Source organism: Trichechus manatus, unplaced genomic scaffold, assembly GCF_000243295.1.
Source record: "Trichechus manatus latirostris isolate Lorelei unplaced genomic scaffold, TriManLat1.0 scaffold00054, whole genome shotgun sequence".
Taxonomy (NCBI): domain Eukaryota; kingdom Metazoa; phylum Chordata; class Mammalia; order Sirenia; family Trichechidae; genus Trichechus; species Trichechus manatus.
In genome coordinates, this window is record NW_004443990.1 from 12,154,169 (window position 1) to 12,177,330 (window position 23,162).

Consider the following 23,162-nt stretch of genomic DNA (forward strand, 5'->3'; position numbering starts at 1 on the left):
ACTGGCGGCAGGCTCTTTGGGGATATTTGGGGTCCTGACGTAATGGCTGCCCTACGCACTGCCCAGCCCAGAGTGTGTGAGTGTGTTTCGTGCTGGGAGAAATAGGATAACAGGGGCATTAAGCACTCGCAAGTCAGACTGTTACTGTGTGCCATCGAGTAGATTCCAACTCAAAGCACAATAGTTAAGCACTCGGCTGCTAACCGAAAGTTCGGCAGTTTGAACTCATCAGCTGTTCTGAGGGAGAAAGATGTGGCAGTCTGCTTTCATAAAGATTGTTGTTGTTGTTAGGTGCCGTCGAGTTGGTTGAGACTCATAGTGACCCTAAACGCTGCCCAGTCCTGTGCCATCCTCACAATCATTCGTAAAAATTACAGCCTGGGAAACCCTATGGGGCAGTTCTACTCTGTCCTATCAGGTCACTATGAGTCGGAATTAACTTGACCGCAATGGGTTTTAATCTTTACAAGAGCAGATTTCCAGGTCTTTTCTCTTGAGAAACTGTTGGTAGGTTCAAACTGCTGACCTTTGGGTTAGTAGCCAAGTGCTTAACCATTGTGCCACCAGGGCTCCTTAAGTCAGACTGCCTGGGTTCAAATTTGGCTCTGCCACTTGCCAGCTGTGTGATCCCAGGCAAGTTTCTTAACCCCTCTGGCCTCAGTTTTCCCACCTATAAAATAATGTTTAAACTAATATCTGTCTCATACTGTTTCAATGAAGATTACAAGAGGTGATGCCCAGCACCTGGCACATAGTAAGCACCCACTCAATGTTGATGTTGTTAAAATAACAGGATAGCTGGACAGAGGGGTTTCTCCCCAGCCTAAGGAAGTCACCATGTGGCTATGTATTTACTCTGCCCCTTCCCTAGCCAGGTTCCGCCCCTATCCCTGCTCTCTGGCCCACTGTCCAGGGGGTGACATCAGATTATAGAGCAGCTGGCCAGACAATGGAGCAGAGTGTCCTAGGAGGCTGTAGGTGCTGGGGGAGGCAGAGAGTGGAAAAAGCCAAGCTGTTCTGCCCCAGAGGCCTCGGGGACTGGTCCGGAGACAGTTGGCACCAGACCATGCCTCTAAAGAGTTGAACAGAGAGGGACTGGAGGGGGAAGGAGAATGGGGAGAGGGAGCCCAACAGATGCAAGGTGGGGGGCAGTAGTATCCTGTGTGCACAGGGCTACAGGTGAGTCTGACCTCTGGTGAGGGAGGTTGGTCCCAGAGGAGTGGGGCCTGAAGAAGACTCAATCTCCCTATGTCCTGGGGCCCAGGCTGGGCCAAACCCCCCAGACAGGAGGAGATGCCCCCCCCCCCAGGGCTGCCTGGCAACCAGACTCTGGGAATTCAGTTCAACCTTTACTGAGCACATTCTAGATGTCAGGCATTGTATAAGGCCTGGGGTAACAGAGATAAGACTCAGGCTTGGTTTCAAGGATAGAAAAAGAAACACCAGTTAGTAGGTCTGATATAAGAGATTCTAAATCAGCCATTTCCTAAGTGTCTGTATTTTCTGAACCCCAAATCAGCCTATGTGGGCTTTCTTTTGGGTGTACTCTGTGAGCAACACAATAAAACACTTGGAATGAGGACTAGCCCTGAAAATAAGAGCTGTGTGGTCACGGAACACAAGGCCCAGAGGCTTTGGGTCCTGCAGAGGCTTTGGGTCCTGGGCCTGCCCTGCCACCGGGGAGCTGCTGAGGGCCAGGAGGGGTACAGGGCAGCCCCTCTGGGCCAGTCTTGTTTCCTAGGCTTTCCAGTTTTACAAGGTTAATGGGGTCTCCCTCCTCAAATCCCTGTAAAGTGCTCTTACTACCATCTGCTTTATAGATGGAGAAACAGGCTCAGAGACAGCAGGTAAGCGGCAGAGCCAAGGTTCAGAACTAGAGGGGTTTGACTCCACAGGCTGGGTTTTCTCACTCTGCCAGGCTGGGGCTGGTGTGTAACAAGAACTCCGGGTGTGGGACTGTGGGTGGGCAGTGAGCTGTGAGATCAGACTCCCCTGAACCTCACACCTCCACCAGGGAAGCAGAACAGGGCCTTGGCCCCTGCTGTCCAAGCCCAGCGCTCAGGCCCCATATCTGTGTCAGGGAAGAAGGAGGTGGCAGCTGAGAGTGTGTGGACGGAAGGCCCATGGCTGGTGCTCACACTATCTTGGTGGCCAAGTTCTGTGCCCAGTGTTCTCCAGGTGGCAGCTTGAGAAACTCCACTCCTCTGGCCTCTAGTCTCTCTCAGGGAGCGGTCTTGTCTTTCTGCTCTTGGCCCCTCCTCCTACCCTCATTACTGTGAATTATCTCTAAAGTGAGATTGGCTGGGTTGCGCTGGGCCTGGATTCCTCCTCTAGGCTGTGGCCCAGGAAGACACAGGAAACTGTTCAGGGCAGAGGTGTCTCTTATGTTGAGCTGGTTGTTGGGCAGCCTGCCCCCCGCCCCTGGCCCACTCCTGTCTCCTCCACTTTTTACCTCCAAACTCAGCCCCATCTGTGCTGGGCCTGGCTTCAGCTCCTGACCCATCACATTGTCATAATGTGGGGGAGCACCAAAATTACAAATCAGAACGCCTGGGTCTATGCCCTGCCACCCTCCTGATGCTTTTCTTGGACAAGTCACTTCCACCTCTCCCAGCCTCAGCTTTCTTGTGCTTAATCCACAGGGCTGTGGTGAGCACCACACAGGTCTGAAGCCTCTGAGCTGTAAAGCAGGTCGAATAGTAGGAGTGTCCCTTCATCACCCAATACAGTCCCATTGGCCAGACTTCCCTCCCTCAAAGTTACCAAAGCGAATACCACTATCCCACTTCGCTCACACGTGCACACGCACAGACCTTAACCCAAATGAATCTTACAAGAAGGGCTATTGATACTATGAGCTTTAATTGGTATCTCCCCCCTACATTTGAGGAAGAAACGAGGACACCCCGCCATGACCTTCTTCAGCTGTGGAGGGGCTTGGACAGATGAAGGGCTGAGGAAGGAGTAGGGGGCAGATGCAGAGCTGACAGTGGGATCCCCGAATCTTCTCTCTAGTGATGGGGTGGGCGGGCCCACGCTGGGAGTCCGGAAACGCAAAAAATCACCAGCTAGCTGCCACATCCCGGAACCTGCCCTCCCAGGCCTGCCTTAGAGTCTCCCTCCAGGTGCCTGCTGGCCTCTGAGGCCACCACCAGATGGCAGCATCGAGCAATATTCCTTCTCAAGCCTGCCTGCATTCCTCCTCCCTTTCTTCTTTCTTATACTTCACTGCCCCCCAACCCCCTCGCTTTTTCTTTCTTTCTCTTCCTACCAAAACAGATTCAGGGGCTTTTATCTGCTGTTATTTCCAAGGAAACAAGTGGCATATGAAAGCACACTGTCTGTCAAATGGGACCATTTGACAGCTGGGAGGGCCAGCTATGGGTCTGCTTCTGGGGGAGCCCCAGGGTGTGGACATTTGTGTTTGGTCGCTATAGTTGAGCCGGGTCTAGCATCTCTCTGTGGCCATAGCACCTGGCACACAGTGAGTGTTCAGGAAATATCCACTGAGTTGAAATGAATGGAATTGAACCAACAAACCAACACAGCCAAGAAGGAACATGTAGTTGGTGCTTTGGTAGCCTCCAATACTGCAGTCAACTCAACCCAAAGCCCGGGCATCTTGTCCCAGCAGCCCCCACTCAGGGAAGTTGTGTGCTGGGTTAATCATGCATGCCTCCCGCTTCCCATTGCCCACGATCCTTAACACGAAGTGGCACTCAGCCATAGTGATCTAGGGGACTGTGAGGAATTTGTCCAGATGACCTCCTTTCTCTCCTCACCTACCACCTTTGCAAACCAATTCATTTACCTCTTCCAGTGATAGCCATGCAGCCTGCCACCATCTCTAGAACCCTGGCTGGGGAGCATGGCTGGGGATAGGCGGCTGGGAGAGCCAGGATAGGCGGCTGGGAGAGCCGGGAAAGGGAGGATAATGCCTGAGCAGACTGGCTCTCAGGAATAACTGCATGTGCCTACAGACGTCTCCTTTTGTCCCCCTCAGCTAAAAAAAGATGTGGACCCCTTATTGAACCCATAGACTAGAAGTTGATCTGGACCCTCTGGTGGCATTTTTCTGATGTCGGTAGATGTTTCCCTGGTAGCCCAAGCCTGTCTAATCTGACCTTGCCCATTTTGCTGACTGTGGGGCACCAGGGGTGGGTAGACGGAACAGGGCCAGGGTGGGGGCCAGGGTGGGATGGGGACCTCAGTGCGCACCCAGGAACTCCTTGAGGACGTCACAGGTCTTCTTGTGCATGACCTCGCGTAGCTTTCTGACCCGCCGGGTGCTGGACGCCCCCACGAAGCTGTCGGGCCGCAGCACGGCCATGCCGCCGTCCACTTCACCCATGATGATGAGCGGTGTCTCGCCCACCGTCACATTGGGGCAGGGGCAGGCCCAGTCCACGTGCAGCAGAGTGACCTCCAGCGGCTCCCGGCCCAAGAACTTGAGTCCCATCTTCTCGTCCTTGAGGACTTCGTCCACGGTAACCAGGGCACGGCCCGAGTCGGGCTCCTCAGTCAGCTCAGACACTCGACCCAAGATGACAAAGTCGCTCCGACAGAAGCTGGTAACGAGCTTCTGCCGCGGCTTGCAGGCCCGGCAGCGCTGGTTGCCCCGTGGGAAGGGGCAGGACTCCTCGCAGGCCTCACGGCTCTCGAAGTTGTTGCCGTTGCCCTCGCAGCCACCGTAGACAAAGGACTGGCACTGGCCCGTCTGGCCGTTGTAGGCCCAGCGTGGTGCATAGGCCTTGCAGGGCCCCTGCAGGGCGGGCAGGCTGCACACGGCCAGCGGGCCGCTCATGCAGGCCAGCATGCAGGCCTCGTAGGTCTCAAAGTGGTTGCGGTTGCGGTGGCAGTGGCCAAAGGTGAAGGTGAGGCAGTTGTTGGCTTGGGCGTCGAAGTGCCAGCGGGTCTGCTCCTCACCACAGTCCTCACTATCGGGGGGCTTCAGACACTCGGCTGGGGGGACGGCTGTGCCATTGGCGCTGCTCTCTGCAGTGGCAGAGGCCTGGCCAGCCCTGACCACCGACAGCGGGAAGTCGGCCCGCAGGACCCCGGCGGCATTCCGGGCCGTGCAGGTGTAGATGCCGGCGTCCTGGGGCTGGGCATTGTAGATGACCAGCTGGGCAATGTTGGTGACCACCACGTTGCCACGCACATGGTTGGGCCGCATGACCACATTCTCCCGATCCTCCAGCTGCTTCTCCCAAGTGATCTCAGGCCGAGGCCGGCCCACCACATCACAGAGGAAGCTCACTGTCTCGCCCGTGGTGACCGACTGGTGCATAGGGTGGTTAAGCAGGGCTGGCGCTGCCATGTCGAGCCCAGGGGTCTCCGGGGAGGCCGTGGTGGGGTGCACAGTGGTCTCAGGAGGCGGGGGGCTGGTGTTGGGCCAGGTGAAGTGGTAGCGGCAGGTGACAACGGCCAGCGTGATGCCCTTGGAGCAGGCTTCCGCATCCATGTAGCAGCGGTTGTAGTAGGTGAGGCCGTCCGAGGCACAGGTGAAACTGGGCTCCTTCTCACAGCGATCTTTGCACTTACACACCGGCTGGCCGTCCCAGATGTCGCATTCGGAACCCTGCTGCAGACACACAAAGTGGTCGCACGTGGCCTCCTTGGGCATGCCCACCGGGCCCTTCTTCCCCTTCACGTCCATGTAGCGGGCCGCCACACAGCTCTTGGTCCCACACACATTGGGACAGCACTTCTCATAGGTCTCACACTCCTGGAAAGAGCGATGGAGAGGCTTGAGCAAGGAGGAGAAGAAGACACGACAGGTTCCCCTTACCCAACCCGGTTAATGGGGGCAGAAACTACATGTGCTCACCACCATGTGCTGACCATGAGCCAAAGATTTTGATGATGATAATAATCGCTAAGCTTTACATCTGTTCATTTATTTAATGTTCATCACAAACCCGTGAGGTGGCTGCAGCTATTATCCCCACTTTGCAAGTGATGACGACTGAGGCTCAGGGAGGTTAATTAACTCGCCCAAGGTCACACAACCAATAGTGTGGGAAGAGACAGGCCACATACCGCTAAGAAGTGAAGTTTTCTTACTAGCATTTTACAGAGGAGAATGTGGGGCCTCCGAGAGGTAACGCCCAGGTTCATACAGCTGGAAAGTGGTAGAAAGGGCTTCCAGCCCCAGGCAGATGGGATTTTTCTTTATCAAATAGCTACCACAAAGTGGGGGTCTAGGTTTCAAGAAATTAGCCTGCCTTTTGGTCTTTATTCCACTGGGGTGAGGATACCCTGGCCAACTTGAAGAGGTCACGCCAGCTGCAAAGAGGGAAAAATCAGAAACCATAGGGGCATATGCTTGAGGCTGTACCCCCTCTCCTCCCCCCGAGAACACACACACCCAAATCAAGAACAGAGGCTCTGATGAGCACCCCCTAAAAAAAAAAAAAAAAAGTTGCCTTTGAGTTGACTGCAGCTCATGTGTGACAGAGTAGGACTGTGCTCCACAGGGTTTTCAATGGTTGTGATCTTTTGGAAGTAGATTGCCAGTCCTTTCTTCTGAGATGCCTCTGGGTGGATTCAAACCACCAACCTTTTGGTCAGCAATGGAGTGCTTAATCATTTGCCCCACCATCCAGATTCTTCCAAAGCCAAGAGTCAGGGCAGGTGTGACAGGCCAGGATGCCAGCTCTTGCCACCGTGGGCTGTACCAGACCTAGGCACTCATTGCCAACGTGTGGAACATTTCAAAGCCAACGTGTGGAACATTTCAAAGCAACAAGAAAAAAAAAAAATCCCCTTGTGTGGCAAAGGTCGGCAAGGCCGTCAGCGAGGACTTACCAGGCCGTAATCCCCTCTGATTTTCTGTGGAGCCACGTAGGCATTAGTTTAATTCCTCGAAATAAGCAACATGTGCCTGGAGCCGGCACAAACAAGGTTTTCAGGTGGTGTTTTCGACAATAACACATGGTACCCGCTGGGCGGGCGGGCAGCGCTCCTAATCCTCTGCCCTGGTAGTAACTCTGTGAGTTACTCCCCATGTAGGGCCGGCCTCTCGTCATTCCGACCTTCATTTCAGCCTCCGTGACATTCCACATCGGCTAAGAGGGGGTAATATCCCCCTGCCCCGGTTGCATGGAGCCGGCCGGCTTGACTTGTTTACTGTTTTTCCCCCTTGGGCTCAGAATGGGGACTTTGTTTTGCAGCCTTGTTTGGCATGGGCGTCTAGGCCACACCAGGGGAGGCTTTGGGGCTGGGATGGGCAGATTTCAGAGGTGGGTTCTAAGGGAGAGAGACCCAGTGTGGCATTGGGGGCTGGGAGCAGACAAGAGAAACTGCTCCTTGGCCTGAGCGTCATTCAGTTCCTTAAGAGACTCTGGCCAGACAGCTCCTTTAGGACTAGGAGGTCCAACCCAAAGGCTGGGTCCTCAGGGACCAGGAAATCTAGAGGGGACCGTTAGTGCGGTTTTTCTTAAGGACCCAGGATGTACCCGGGATGTCTGAGTCTCCAGCCTCATACAGGTCCCTTCTCCCCAAGACGCATAGAATCTGCCAGAGCCTCACTGTCCCCAGTACCACCTGCTTTATCAGGCCAGACTGTGCCCTGAAACAGGCTTCCCCCAATGCAGCAGGCTAACGGCACAACCTCTGCGGGATGGGAACACTCCGCCACCTCTCCGGCTCGGTATCTTCGTCTCTCCCGGCACCACCACTACCCATTGGCAGCATCTGGCCTGAGAGTTGTCCTCTGGGCATTGTGAGGCAGAGGCCTCCTCTCTCCAGGGTGACCCTGAGCTCTCCTGGGTTGAGGTGCGTTTTGGGTTGAGGTGCGTTTGGCAGAAGCAGAGGGAGCGCCAGGGTGTCTCACGACCCCTGATACCCCAGGAGCCCCAGGGGACTCAGTGCTGCCCGAGAGCTGTCTAGGCCTCGCAGGAAGTACCCCTGCCTGGGGCAGGTGCCAGGTGCCAACGGGCCCCTAGCCCCTGGGGTGAGTGGGCCGGAATGACCCTTAGACTGGGAGGGACCACTCCCTAGAGCAGGAGCTCCAAAGGCATCCCCAGGAGGGTGTTGCCCTAGAACTAGCCCTGCCGCCGTGTCCTGTGACCAGGAGGGATGGGAAAACCGAGGAACCTGGCAGGTTCAAACTTAGTTCGCGTGCCACCAGGGAGACCCGGAGAGAGTCATGCCAAGCCTTTCCTGCTTGCCCTGACCGTCATCTCAGTCTGCTCTCGGGGTAGGGTCCGAACACCAGGGGAGGCAGCCTGGAGGGCACGATGGAGCATAAGCCTTGTGGTCAGGCAGACAGGTTTCAGCCCCGCCCTTCCATCAAGGCTTACTGCACCTTTCTGTGCGTCTGCTGTCTCGCCTGTGAAGGGGATGCTGATGCCTAGCTTGCTGACGTGTAGTGCCAATCCACACCATGAGCCTGGCACAGTGCTGGCTCACAGCAGCCCTCAGCAAGCAGGAGGTGAGGAATCCATGATTCCCAGTCCCTGGGGAACTTGGACATCACACCTGCCTCTTCGTTCGGGCCTCTGAGTTACCAGACGAGCCTCCATGTGGATGACCCGTGGTCCTCCACGTTCCTGGGCCCTGCAGGCTCTTCTGAGTTATCTGCACCCCACGGCTCCCGCTCCCCCCACCCACACACCCACTCACCTGGTCTGCCTCACACTCTTGCTTGCAGGTGCTCTGGGCGTCCACCCAGAGGTTGGGGTTCATGTCGTTGGGGCAGATGCCAGCGTGCGAATAGCGGATGGGCGGCAGCGCCCCACCTTGTGGGGGCACCCCAAGCAGCAGCAGCAGCAGCGCTGCCACCTGCCCCCAGTGGGACCAGAACTGGTGGCACCCCAGGGCCCGCATGGTGCAGTTCTTCGGTGACCGAGACCTCCCCTGTGACAACGCCAGGGGCTGGAGACACCTGCCCCTCCCCACCCCAGCAGGCTTCCTCGTGCCGCAGGCTGCTGCTACAGCTGCTGCGGCTGCCTCCACCGAGTCAGTGCAGCCTGCTGGGCTGCCAGCGTCAGATAAAAGAAAGGTCTTTGGAAGGAAACTTCTTCTCCTGAGCGTGCAGAGCGGAGCCGCAGCAGGGGCCCCAGCTGGATTTATATCCTGGGCGCACCCAAGTGGGAGCGAGCTAACCTGACTCCTGTCACAGGCAGGCAGCTGGCTCCTCTGTCCTGTGGCCGATCGCAGACTTGTTGCAGAAGGGGAAAAAAAAAGTTGGAAGCAGTTTAGGCGGCTATATCTGGCACGGTGGGACACCTGCTTGTTTTTGAGCTCCAGGAGGCCTTTAACCCCTTCAGGGGCCAGAAATGGCATGTGCTTTGGGGGGAGCTGGCTCCAGGACACGCAAGCTCCCTGTAAAGAAGGGATTTGTTTCCCTTTCCCCTACCCCACCTCCCCGTGGCCAGGCCCTCTCCTCCCCTTTGGCCACCTCTAAAGAACACACAATCGCTTGTTACAAGGAGGGACCTGCAGCCGCCCGGGTTAGCATCGCCTGGCCTGATAGTACGTTTGAGAGCAAATGACGTGGAAAAACAACAAGTTCACGGCCATTCCAGGGAAGGCTTGAGCAGGCTGTGCTCTGTAAGCCGACTCCTACCCCAGCAGCAGGGCCTTTGTGGGGGGCTTGCGCGCGGACAGCTCTGTATCTCTCTGTCCCAAGCCGTTTGCTTCTCAAGTTCCAACCTTGGTGAATTTTCCCCAAATAATTTCAGAGACACATACCAGATACGCTCCGGCTCCCCCGGCTGCCGGGACGGATCACATTCCTCGCTCCTGGGTTGACACACTTGTCAGCTCCAAGAAAACCTACACGGTAACAGTGTTTCAAGAGCGAGCTGGACAACACAGCTGCCCTCGCAAATGACCATCATGGCTGCTACTAGTGAGCTCTTTCTGAGTGCCCAGAACTTCACAGGCATGATCCCATTTCCCCTCACTTTGCAAAGGATAAGGCTCAAGTTCAGAGGGCAAGTGACTGGCCCAAGGTCACACACAGTCATAATAACAATAGATAATATTTATCGGGCTCTTACATGTGCCAGGTTCTCTGTATGCGTCCTTTCATTTCATCCTCACAACAAACTGTGCCTCTGGTTTAGATTTGAGGAAATGGATGCACAGAGAGGTTAGGTAACTTGCCCCGTGTCACACAGCTCCAGGATCCCACCATTAACACAGGAAGCAGGGAAACCAGCTTACCTGGGTGTGGGCAGAAGCCTTTGGAAGCTACCCATTCCCCACCCATCTGTCAGAACCACCCAAACTCTGGCTTTCACAGGCTGGACAAAGGTTTTGGAAACATCAGGGGCTGTATTTGTGGAGTCACCAGGGGCGAGAGCCAGGGAATGGGGGTGATTTCTCCACTACTTGGCAGGAAGTGGCTTGTCTCCAAAATGCCACAGAAAAGCAAGCAGGCTGAGCGTCTTTGCATTGGTCACTTGATCCCTGTGGGGTTGGGGTGGGGTGAGACCGTTCCTCAGAAGAAATAGGTGCCTTTTCAAGGCCAAACCACAAACCAGTAACAGAGTTGTTATGTGTCCCCGGGATAGAGCTGGAAGGAACCTTGAAGGCCCCCAGCAATGCTGTCATTTTACAGATGGGAAAACTGAGTCCTGAGCCCAGGCACCTCCTTCCTCCAGCTCCGCTTCCCCCTTCAGGGCTATAGTTCACCATCTAATTTGACTGTAAAGAGACAACCTAATTCTTTTTCCACCTGGCAGACTTTCCCTCTTCCTAGCTGGGTGGCGTGTTGCTTTCCCCCCTCCTGAGCTGATTCCTCCCCATCGCGTGGGTCCTGCTGCAAGACCTGCCTTTTCTGCTCATGTCAAACAGCTAATGAAGGGTGTCAGACCTTAATCCCCTAAATTATTGGAATAAACCTCGCCTCTGAGGCCGCTCCCAGTAATGGAGCCAGACAGCGGGCGACGCCGGCTGCTTTGAATTCCCTGTAATTTTATAAACCCGTGTTCCAGCTGCTCGGAGCAGGGGCCTTGATGCAGCGCTTGAAAGAACGTGGTTTGTGAGCGGCGGGTGGAGGGCACAGCCTCCTTTGATGTCTCAAAGGGAAATGGACAGTGACACATTTCTAAGCAGGACTTGGAAAAATTGTCGCAGCCCCATTACATGAGGACAAGGATCCAGGGAGAGGAGGCTGATTTCTGGGCCACCGCTGAGAGGGCAGGCTCAGGATGAGGTGTTGGGAGAAGAGGGCACAGAGCAGAGGTTGTGGGGGGCAAGTCATCAGAAAAGCAGAGGAAGACTAGTCCATCCAACCCCAGCTACTCAGGGCTGCTGGAGAAAGCCGTCTGCCCAACACGGTCCTGTGGAGCGCCGCAGGCCTCTCCCTCCCCGGGCCCCATTCTGGGCACTCTGCTCCGAGAACTCTCAAAACAGCATCAGGGAAGAAGGGGCCCTAGAACACTCCCACTCTCCCTCTCAGCCCGTCCAAGTCTCCCACCAAAACACAGCTCAGAATAATAAATAACATCTGATCAGGGCTCGGAGCCCACACAGCGTTTTCACCGACATCGTCACTGCTAACCCTCACACCAGCCCCAGGAGGCAGGCAGCGGGGTGTTGCTGTGAGCTCTGCTGTGCGGAAGGAGAAACCGAGTCACAGACAGGTTAAACTGGGCCTGCCCAGGGCCCCTTAGCTTCCACCATCACCTCCCTGACCCCAATCCTATGCTCTGCACATGACCCTAAGTGAGCCCCAGCCCCTCTAGAAAGGCGCCCCCACTCAGCCCCTGCTGTTGCCCCAGGAGAGTGGCTTTTATAAGCTGTGCTGGGGGCCCTCTGACATCTCCTCCATGAGGCCCCTCCCTCAGCGGGTGCAGCCTGAGTCCCTCGGAACTCATTCCCTCAATGCGTCCCTGCCTCTCCCGCATCTGTCTGTCTGTCTGACTCTGTTTCTCTCACACTCCTCTCCGGTGGGTGGTGAGGGCCCAGCCTCATCAATCCCTGGTACCAAATGAGGGTCCCCAGCTGGGCAGGTTTAGCTGCCCACTCCCAGCGTCCACCAGGCCTCCCCCTCCTCAGACTTGAACTAGGGAGTAGAACCTGGGCTGGGCCAGCTGGGCTGGCCTGTGGGTGTCCCGTGCCTTCCACCCCTTCCCCACGGACATCAGGCACAGCTCTGACACTCTTGCCCCTCAGGGTGAGAGGTCAGGAGGAGGGCCGGCTCTGCCTTCGTCTCAGAAGAGCCCCCTCCAGCCCCCACCACTGTGAGAGTAGAGGGGCCGTGAACCCTTCACATGCTCCGGGGTGGGTTCAGACCTGCTCTAGGTGTAGCTAGCAGGAAGTCACACCCAGACAGTGAACTCTTGGTGACCGTTGACCTCAGGTTCACCCTGAGCATAACAATTCCTGAGCCACTAGGGTCTTGACAACACAGCTGACACCATTTCCCAAATCAACCAGGCCAAAGGCTTCAGCCACACACACAGACGGCCACACGGATGGCCACACTGACACCTATGCCAGCGTCACAGCTGCCCATGGTGCTCATAAACAGACCAAGCCTCTTACCTCTCATAGTGTCTCCTCTCTCTTTCCCTCATTTATTTCCTTCCACAAATGCATTTTAAAGCACCTACTATGTGCTACGTTGTGGGTACATTGAGACACACAGCAGTCCCAGTCTACAGAAAGGGCATAGTCTATACCAGAAAACAAGCCTGCAAAGAGACACTGGGAAGGAGCCCTGGTGGTGCAGTGTTTAAGTACTTGGCTGCTGACCAAAAGGTCGGCAGATCGAACCCATCAGTCACTCCGAGGGAGAAAAGAGCTGGCGATCTGCTCCCATAAAGATTTAAAACAAACTAGACCTGTTCCCATCGAGTTGATTCCGGCTCATAGCGACCCTATAGGACAGAGTAGAACTGCTCCATAGGGTTTCCAAAGCTGTTGTCTTTACAGAAGCAGACTACCACATCTTTCTCCCATGGAGCCCCTGGTGGGTTTGGAGCCCCTGGTGGGTTAGAACTGCCAACCTTTCAGTTAGCAGCCAAGTTCTTTAACCACTGCGACACCAGGGCTCCCTCACAAAGATTACAGCCTAGGAAACCCTATGGGACAGTTCTACTATGTCACATAGGGTCCCTATGAGTCGGAATCGACTCGACAGTGCACAACAAGAACCATGAACACCCGACAGGAGGTCCTTACAAGGCTGGGAGCAGAGAGGAGGGAGGGGGCCTCAGGTTTGCTGCTTGCTGCACAGGCGCGACATGGGGTGGGTCTCGAAGCCTGAGCAGGAGTCTGCAAGACGAGGGGTGAAGGTCGTCTCCTACACCTCTCTTTGCAAATGCCTGGCCTACAGTCTGGCCTTCCTGGCCAAGGCCCTCCCTCCACGGGGCCGAGAAAGAGGAGGTGAGAGGGAAGTGGGCAGGTTTAGGAGACAGGGGAGGGGTGGGAGTTGCAGGTCTTGCTCCCCATGGGGCGGCCCCTGCAAAGTCAACCCAGCAGCCATTCTGGTCCCCCCTGCTCAGGCCCCGAGCCCGGAGGCAGCCTCTCTTTCTCCTAAACGGATGGGGGATGCCTACCCTCTGTAGCCTCCTGCTCTGATCCTTGTCAATTAGGTATACTTGGGGAGGAAGAAGGATCTGAGGAGCAGGAGTTGGGGTGCCAGAAAGAAACACTGGCAGGGAGCTCAGATGGGTTCTCAGAAAGCCCAGGCTGCGTCAGTGATTAGTCAGACCCAAGCCAGGGAATTCAATAAAGCAGCCTGCTCATTACCCAGCTGGGGACCCCCCGCCCAAGCAGCCGAGGGCCTGGGTTACATTACAGGCCTGCGTGAACTCTCCCCTCCGAGTGAGACTGCACCAGCCTTGGATAATTACTGGGGCCTCAGCAGATGGTGGAGGCGGCAGGGAAGGCCTTCAGCTGTGGGACACGTGACCCCCAGCATCTGTGTGGAACAGGACATGGGAGGGTCCGCACTGGCCTCGGGGGAGGCAGCTCTGAATCAAGACCTGAGAATCATGGGCTGACGTGGTGGGGCACGGCCCAGGATCCCAGGCCACTTGGGCCTCCTTTGAGACCCTGCTGTCGCGGCCGAGTCCCAGGAAGCTGGAGTACAGGTGTCCGAGTGTATCTGTGTGTGTTGAGGAGCAGAAGCAGGAGACACACTTCTGGTATGGCACAATTTCAGGTACCTTTGAGCCCTCAAACTCCTTCCTGGAGGAAGGTGGGTGTCAATGCAGAGTGGAATTCAGGCCTGTCTCAAATTTGTCACCCACGCGGGAAACTCCACAGTGCAGTGGGCTGAGCACCCCGCCCCGGGAGTCACGAGTCCTGGGTTCTCATCCCAGTCAGCCATCACTATATGACCACCTCCACTTCCCCATCTGAGGCCCCTTCCGCTCCCTCCTCTGTGAGCCCATGTTCCATCTCCTCCAGCTTTGCCTTGGTGGAATTGGCTGCAAAAAGCCTGAGCAGCTCTCAGCCAAGATAAACACGGGAGTGCAGAAGGCAGAAGGCCTCCCAGCTGTTCTGCTTTACACCACTAATTTTGAGGATGGTTCCATAGCAAAATATGAACAAAACAGTTATGAAGGGGCTGTGGTGAAGGCCAGTTTCAGCTGACCTTATCTTCAGTGCTTATGATGAGTCGAGACTCAGAAACATGGACACTGCCGGAGTTGCCTTTTGGATAGAGGATGGAACACTTGGGACTGTTCTCCAAGTCTGGGCCTGCAGAGATGGTCATTAGAGAGATCTGGAGTGCAGGCTTGAAGGAAAGCACTATCAACAGAACCTAGACCAAAGAAGGTGATTGGTTATTCGTATGTCTACTCAGCAAACATTTTTGAGGACCTACTGTGTGCCCTAAAGGAGTCCTGGTGGCACAGTGGTTAAAGCACTTGACTGCTAACAGAAAGGTTGGTGGTTCGAAGATGTAGCAGTCTGCTTCAGTAAAGATTTACAACCTTGGAAACCCTGTGGGGCAGTTCTCTGTCCTACAGTGTCGCTATAAATCAGAATTGACTCGACGGCAACGGGTTTGGTTTTTGGTTTATTATGTGCCCTGCCTTGGACTTGGGATGTGGAGATGGTGGAAAATAAAACTGTGTGGCCTCCATTTTCACAGATTTGAAGTTTGGTGTGGGATACAGATATTAGACAAATATGCAAATGAATATAAATGACAGATTACGGCAGGTGCTTAAAAGGAAACATACAGGGTACTTGATACTAGGCAGTCGGGGCCAGGCAGCCTTCCTCTCCCTGGTCCACTTTCCACCTAGGGAGGGTGGAAAGTCGGCTGGAGTAGACTGAATACCTGTCCAGCTCTGATTCCAGGGAAGAGTGTTGGGGATTCAGGGCCCTGCTTCCAATTTAGAGCAGGGGTCAGAGAAGGGCTTCCCAAGGAAGTGACGTTGAAGCTGGGACTTGAAGGCTAAATCACAGATAGCCGAGCAAAGAGAGAACAGCACATGCAAAGGCTCTGCGGTAGAAGGTGGTGGGAGCATTCGGGGACCTGGAAGGCAGTTAAAGTGCCTGGAGTGAGGTGAGTCCACACCATTCTAAGCAGGACTCAGGGGGAAGAATTTCTGACCCATGCCTATACCACCCCTGGAAGGAAGCCCTGATTTTACTTTCATTTAAGAAAAGGTTTCCTTCGCACTTTGATCTCTGTTTTGGGTAGGTGTTGGGAGTGGGGATTTGGGGGAAAAAATACTCAGTGTGCAGCTAAGTGAGGAGATAGACCACAGGAATAAATACACTGGTTAGTCACTGCCCTAGCTTGCAGCAAGAGTGAAAACATAAGAATCAGTTACGATTCACAGTTGAAAATGGCTTGACAATAAATATTGTGCATTAAAAAAAGAGAGAATCAATTATGAAATAGGTGAGTGATGGAAAGCTACTGCCCATTTCATGGCAGGATGGACAGGGAGACTGACGGACACAGAGTAGGGGCAAAAAATGGGCTGGACCCATTCATCAGAAACCACCATAAGGACTTCTTGCCAGTGAGGCCCCAGGGGGTAGGTAGCTTGTCTAACCCTGAGTCCAGTGGTCAGGTTTCACAGCAGGTGGCGGAAGGTTCTTTCTGGAAGAAGATTTGAGAGGTCCTACTCCTAACTCTGGAATCAGCAGCAGGGAAGTGGGAGCAAGCTAGAGGATGAAGAGAAGGCAGGAGACACCTCATCAAGAGAGTCAGCCCTTCCATACCTTCACGTTTTAACCCGTGGCAGTGACCTTGAATCTGCCAACCTGCCCAAAGTGGCCTCAGGTGTGTGACGACCAGGGAAGGCAAAGACCCCACCACTGAGGGTTGAGGGTATTAAGGTGTTGGGATGAGGGTTCGATGCCTGATCCTATGACTAATCGTCCTCTGCTCTAGGGTTCCCCAAGGAGGGACTGTACATGCAAAAGACAATGGCCAATTGGGACATAGACTACAGTACCATATTCACTAATCTTTAGTCACCGTGGTGTCTGAGCTCTCTCCCAATGCAGGGCCTCTCTGGTAAATTAGAACTTGATTGGAGAATAGAGCTTAGAGCAGGGGGCTTCAGCCAGACTTCCACTCCCAGCACCTATAGATAATCTGTATACGCATTTCCATAATGGATTAATTAGAGAAGAATTAGGGAAGTCCTAAGCAAGACCTTGGATCCCTGGTGGCAAAGTGGTTAAGAGCTTGGCTGCTAATCAAAAGGTCAGCAGTTCAGATCCACCAGATGCTCCCTGGGTACTCTATGGGGCAGTTCTACTTTGTCCTGTAGGGTTGCTGTGAGTTGAAATTGACTCAACAGCAATGGGTTTGTTTGTTTTTAAACAAGACCTTACTAGTATATTCAGTTGTTGTTGTTAGGTGCCATTGAGTCTATTTCAACTCATAGCTAAGTGCCCTGCCAGAATCTCTGGCTCGTGCAGCCCCTTGAACCCTTCTTACAGGTTTGGGAAACCACAGGTGGAGTTAACAGGTGCTTCCAGGGGCTGCAGCGCCTCCGCTGAGAAGCCCGGCATCACTTGTGCTCCTGTTCGTATTTTCCAGCCCCTTGAATGCATCTACCCACACAACCAGCTCCTGACCCGCTCTGTCAAGGCAAACATTTTTTTTTTTTTTAAGCTAAACTATTGTTTGGTTTTTAGAAGACTTCAGGGGATAGTTTTTGTTTAAGATTTAAAGATTATCTCAGGCAATAGTTTCAGGGGTTCATCCAGCCTTCATGGCTCCAGAAAGTCTGGAGTCCATGAGAACTTGAAATTCTGTTCTGCATTTTCCACATTTTGATCAGGATTCTTCTTGTGCTCCTGTTCGTATTTTCCAGCCCCTTGAATGCATCTACCCACACGGGGACTCTACTCCCCTCTGGCTCCCCTGAGGACAGCTATGACAATGTGGTTCATCCATGCAGTGCAATATTTTTTAACTATAAAAAAAAGGAATGCAGTGTCGATACATGCTACAACATGGATGGACCTTGAAAATGGCATAAGTGAAGGAAGCCAGACACAAAAAGCTACATATTGTATGACTCCATTTATATGAAATGCCTAGAATAGGCAAGTCCATAGAGAGAAGTAGATTAATGCTTGCCAGGGGCTGGCAGGGCAGGAGGGCAGGAAGTGACTGCTTAATGGACATGGCAGAGTTTCCTTTGGGGGTGATGAAAACGTTCTGGAACTAGATAGCGGTGATGATTGCACAACATTGTAAATACACTAAGTGCCACTGAATTGAACACGTTAAAATGCTAGAACAACCAGTTTTATGTTATGCATATTTTACCACAGTAATCAAAAAGGAAGAGATACGGTTGCTCATACTTGGACTGGATAGAGCAGTCGTTTTTAGTCTGAGAATTTAGGAAAAGTTTTTTCACCTTTGCAATTCTTATTGGTACTGAGGTGAAAATATTTAGTATTTTGTCAGACTTGGGAAAATCTCTACCAAGTTTCTTTTGACAAGGAGCTGTGAGATTTCAGGGCATTTCAAGTAATTGTAAATACTCCCACATATGGCGTGTTTCAGGCAGGAGGGCTGACAGGGCTGAGAGGGGAAGGCAGAGGAAACTCTGGGCAGCCGAACTATGACACAACTGACTGGATTTTAGAGAACAGGAGGTTCAGGGGAAAGGTGTGTCTGGAGACGTGGCTGGAGCCACAGCAGGTAAGTCTTTGTGGTCCATGACGAGGAGGAGGTTGTTTTTTATTGTAGGGAAAATCCGTTACCCTCTCTTTTCTCCACCCTCTATAGCCATCTGACCATCAAGTCCTGTTGCTCTTGCCTGCCAAATCTCTCTTGCACGTCCACTTCTCTGCATCCTCCTTGTTAACGAGTCCAGCTGTTGATACCATCGTCTTGCTCGGGAGTGGCTCCTTTATCCCCTCTCCAGCTCCTCGGAGGTCCCTCGGTGTCATTGTCACTAGGAGTCCCCTCTAGACCTTGCCCAGGGTCTCTCTGACTCTTCCCATGCCACCCTACCCTGCCCCAGGATGATGGATGTGACCAACTTAGGGTGTCCATAGAGCTGTCATGGCCACAGCTTGGCGCAGCAGTGCCAGCCTCCCTGGAGACCTGGCGCACCCAGAGAGAAAGGCATTTTAACTCCTTCCCCCAGCAGCTCTTTCTAAAACCAAAAAAATTGCCGGTAAGTCATTTCTGACTCATGGCAATCCCATGTGTGTCAGAGTAGAACTCCATAGGGTTTTCAGTGGCTGGTTTTTCAGAAGTAGATCACCAGGCCTTTCTTCTGAGATACCTCTGGGTGGGCTCGAACCTCCAACCTCAGCAGCTGAGCATGTTAGAGAGGAGGAACAGACCTCAGGACAGCCTGGCAGAAACTTCTTAGCCTCTGCCGTCAATTTCTTAAAATTCGGACTTGGTCATATGCAGAGCCCTCTCCACTGTACTTCCATGACCCTGGCCGTTGCTCTTCCTAACCCTAACCCACCTGCGTGAGTGGGTTGAGATGCTTCCTCTCCCCCAGGCCCGCTAGGGAAGGCGACAGCCGTGGCTTCCAGCTACCTGGGCGGCTTCTCTCTGCCTTGTAGTAGGAGGGGCTGTGTAGACTACCCTGATTTATGGCAGGAAGAGAGCAACTTTCCAGCTGAGTGACGAGAAAGGTCTCCCCACTGTGCAGGGAGCCACTGACTCCAAGTTAATCCCCCCCTTCCCTGCCCCTGCAGCAGCCCAAGTTTAACCATTTCATACCCAGCGTATACACTTGGCAGCTCTGTTCTATGGCGCTGCACCGTGGCTTCCTCCCTGTTGCAGATGAACGAGAAAGAGACGACAGAGGTGCCAGCATTCCTGGCCTCCTCACTCCAGTCTCAGTCTCCCTCTTAGAAGGACACTCGCGATTGCAGTTAGGGCCCACGTGGATAATCCCAGGGCTCACTGGGTGGTGCAAACAGTTTGCACTTGACTACTAACCTAAATGTGGGCAGTTCTAACCCACCTAGCAGCACTGCAGAAGAAAGGCCTGGTGACCTGCTTCTGTAAAGATTACCGCCAAGAAAACCCTATGCAGCAGTTCTACTCTGTAACACATGGAGTCGCCATGAGTCAGAATTGACTCCACAGCGATGGGGTTTTTGCTTTGTTTTGTATTTGGATAATCACAGATAATTTCCCCATCTCAAGATCACATCTTTTACTCTATCAGGTAACATTTACAGGTTCCAGGGATTGGGAGCTGATATATCTGGAGACCATTATTCAGCCTGCGTCACACTGGTGACCTATAGACTGAAGTCTTTAAAAAATATCCTACAACAGAACAATTCTGTGTACAGATAATTACAGGTTTGTAAACATTATTTATCCAAGGTGCAGGACAGGCACTGTGGTCCAGGACAGGGCATACGTTCAAGGCCGCACGAGATCCTTCTCCCAATCCTGCCAGGGCCTCTCTGCTTCATGGCAACCCCATGTGTGTCAGAGTAGAACTGTGCTCAGTAGGGCTTTCAGTGGCTGATTTTTCCAGAGTAGATCACCAGGCTTTTCTTCTGAGGTACATTTGTGTGGACTCAAGCCTCTTAACAATTTGGATCACCTAGGGACTTCTTTTGTAAATAGGAGGGCCCGGTCAGATGGCACTCCTGCAACCCCTCCCCATACTCATGATAGGCCCCGTGGCCTGTGTACCATGGGTGTCTCAACTTCCCAACAGGGAATCCATTTGTAGTCTCACTAACATCCTCACCCGAGACTTGATGCTTCAAGCCCCCACGGGTTTGTCTTTGTGTGTGTGTGTGTGTGTGTGTGTGTGTGTGTGCGTGTATGTGTGTGTGTGGTAAAGTACACATAACGTTAACCATTTTAAAGTGTACAATTCAGTGACATCAAGTACATTCACAGTGTTGTGCAACCATCACCACTATTTAGTTCCAGAACCTTTTCATCACCCCAAAATGAAACCCTGCACCCATGAAGTAGTCACTCCTTATTTTCCCCTCTCTTCCAGCCCTTGGCAACCAACAAACTGTTTTCTGTCTCTATGGATTTGCCTGTTCCGGATATTTCATATAAATGGAGTCATACAATATGAACCCTGGTATCTCATTGCAGTTTTGATTTCATTTCCCTAATGACTAACGGTGTTGAGCACCTTCTCACATGTTTGTGGGCCATTTGTATATCTTCTTTGGAGAAAGGTCTATTCAAGTCTTTTGCCCTTTTTTTAATTGGGTCGTTTGTCGTTTTTGTTGTTGAGTTGTAGGAAGGCCTGTCTTTTATAGGATCTTTCTATAATATTTCTGGGAATCCCCACAGTACTTACATGTACCCCGAATATGTCCTGGTCATCACGGGCCATCTCCAGTCAGGCTCCACAGATCCAGGCTGGACAGTTCCTCTGAAGAGTCACTCTGAAGAGTCACTCCAAGTCCAGAATCTTACACCCATGATTGTTGGCACTACTGCTGATAGATCTAGAAAGGCACCAAGTCCCCGTCTCAAAATGACGAAAACACTCTCTTTCTGCTTTAGCCCAGTCTGGCTCCGGTTGCCCCAAGGGCCCCTGTGATCCACAGAGGCAACATGATTCGCCATGCTGAACCCCCAGGCCTCACCCCAGTCACCCACTCTGGCCCCAAGTGCCCCTGCTGCCACTGTAGATCTTCACGTGTTTTCAGGTAAATGCAATTTTACAAGGGGAAGGTGCACACTCCCTTCCTCAGTGTTAAGCAAAGGTGTCTGAGCCCAAAGCCTACAGATCTCCCAGTTTATATAAATCACAGCCATTTTCCCCAGGTCCCCAGGTTGAGGTGGGCTCTGGAACCAGCTTCCTTACAAGGTCAGGCTCTAACACTTTCCTGCCACCATCACATCTTGGTCCCTCCAAGTCAGCTTCTTCTCTTAGGCAAGTTCCCATTGTCCCGGCCTCAAACCTGGCTCCAGTCCATCAGGTGTGTTCCCATATCCGTGGTTGCTCTCAAAATCCCAGCTCCATTTGTTCCCAGATGTTTCCCTGACCTCCATGTAAATTAGAAGAAACAAATAGCTATGTGGAGACTACTTCCTCTCTCTAGAAGCATCACCCGGGCCCAGCTAGGACACCTTGCCACACTACATCTGCTCATGAGGTTCTGTGAGCGAGCAGCTGGGGTGGCCGCTGTAGCTGCTATGAAACTTTGCGCATGTGTCCAGCAAGTTGTGAGGCCAGCAGGAGAGTGGACATCCACACTGAGAGGATTGCGGGCTGTGCATTATGAGTGAGTACCTGGTATAGGCAGTGTATCAGTTTCCTATGGCTGCTATAACAAATCACCACAAACTTAGTGGCTTAAGACAACACAAATTTATTATCTCACAGTTCTGGAGGTCAATCCAAAGTGGGCTTAGTGGGCTAAAATCAAGATGTCGGCAGGATTGCGTTCCTTCTTGGGCCTCTAAGGGAGAATCTATTTCCTTACCTTTTCCAGCTTCTAGAGGTCACCTGCATTCCTTGGTGTGGCCCTCTTCCTCCATCTTCAAGGCCAGCAACTGCAGGTTTAGTCCTCCTTACATCGTGTCACTCCATCCCAACCGCCTCTTCTGGAACCGATCTCCCCCTGCCTCTTTCTTCTGCCTCCCTCTTCTACTTTTAAGGACCTTTGTGATTATATAGGGCCCACCTGGATCATCCGGGCTACTCCCCCCAGCTCAGGATCCTTAATCCTTAATCACACCTGCAAAGTCTTTTTGCCATGTCAGGTAACATATTCACAGGCTCCAAGGATCAGGACATGGCAATCTTTAGGGGTCATTATTCTGCCAGTCCCTGCTGACGAGGGAACCAGTCAGGCTCACCCTACACTCCACTCAAAGCCCCAGTCTAGCCAGAGGTAGAGGCTCTTAGGTACCTCTCTCTAGGTACACACCAGGTGGACTTGGGTATTACTGTTGTTGTTGTTGGATGCTGTCATGTCAATTCCAACTCATAGTGACCCCACGTGACAGAGTAGAACTGCCCCATAGGGTTTTCTTGGCTGTAATTTTTATGGAAGCAGAAGGCAAGGTCTTTCTCCCTTGGAGGTACTGGGTGAGTTCCTACTGTCAACCTTTTAGTTAGCAGCTGAGCACTTAACCATTGCGCCACCAAGACTTCTTCAGGAGTCTTGGCGGAGCTTTATAAATCAGTTCTGGTCCAGCAGGTTGAGATGCCCACCCAACCCAATCCACTCTGTGAGAAAGGGCAACCTCAGCCAGGGGTCCCAGAGGCTCATGCAACTGTCCCTGTGCAGTTGCACCTGTGGGATCCTGACACAGGTGTGCACAGCAGGGATCTCCCTCACATCCCACTAGGGTGTCCTAGCTCTTGACATTTCCTGCCTGGAGCCCACAGCCCACCATTAGACACTACATCATCACCTGAGTGGTCCAGTGGTGTGCCCACAGGCCCATGGGCTTCCAGGCCAAATCAAGAACGGCTGACCTTAATCCAACATAGAGCAGAAAGTGGCAATGGTTAAATGGGGTCCTCAGTGAAGCACAAACCATCTTTTGGTCTGTCCAATTGTTCCCTCTTCAGGGAACTGCCAACCCTTGTCTTGGGGACTGATTCTCCCACTATTCCAATCAGGTGGGGCTGCCATACCACCCTAGAATCCTAACTGATAGAGAGGCTTGCAGGTCTTTGTGTTTCCCACAAGCCAAGTCTGCAGGGGTAGAGATAAGCTGGATGGAGGGAGAGAGAGAAGCTGAGCAGAGAGAAAAGAGAGTCCTGGTGGGGTTTGGGTCCTGG

General features: G+C 53.1%; 2 protein-coding genes across 2 annotated transcripts in view; one reads left to right on the plus strand and one right to left on the minus strand.

The window, feature by feature from the left end:
• Nucleotides 1-3,925: 3,925 nt before the first annotated feature.
• On the minus strand, nt 3,926-8,833 carry WFIKKN2 (WAP, follistatin/kazal, immunoglobulin, kunitz and netrin domain containing 2). Its single transcript, XM_004377926.2, has 2 exons — nt 8,629-8,833; nt 3,926-5,728 (listed from the first exon to the last, which is right to left on the minus strand). The coding sequence occupies exons 1-2, from the start codon at nt 8,830-8,832 to the stop codon at nt 4,208-4,210; spliced, it is 1,725 nt and encodes a 574-aa protein (XP_004377983.1). The 5' UTR covers nt 8,833; the 3' UTR covers nt 3,926-4,207.
• A 4,372-nt stretch (nt 8,834-13,205) lies between these two features.
• The window catches only part of ANKRD40CL (ANKRD40 C-terminal like), a 39,357-nt gene continuing 29,400 nt past the window's right edge, over nt 13,206-23,162 (plus strand). Inside the window, 2 exon segments of the mRNA XM_062566780.1 lie at nt 13,206-13,347; nt 13,988-14,164. Coding sequence (XP_062422764.1) covers nt 13,206-13,347; nt 13,988-14,164 — 319 coding nt within the window.

Bases quoted from the DNA above. Each gene is read 5' to 3' on its own strand.
- WFIKKN2 (XM_004377926.2), bottom strand. From the start codon at position 8,832: ATGCGGGCCCTGGGGTGCCACCAGTTCTGGTCCCACTGGGGGCAGGTG. The intron at 5,729-8,628 runs GTGAGTGGGTGT...CGCTCTTTCCAG, and splicing joins AAGAGTGTGAGGCAGACCAG to GAGTGTGAGACCTATGAGAA.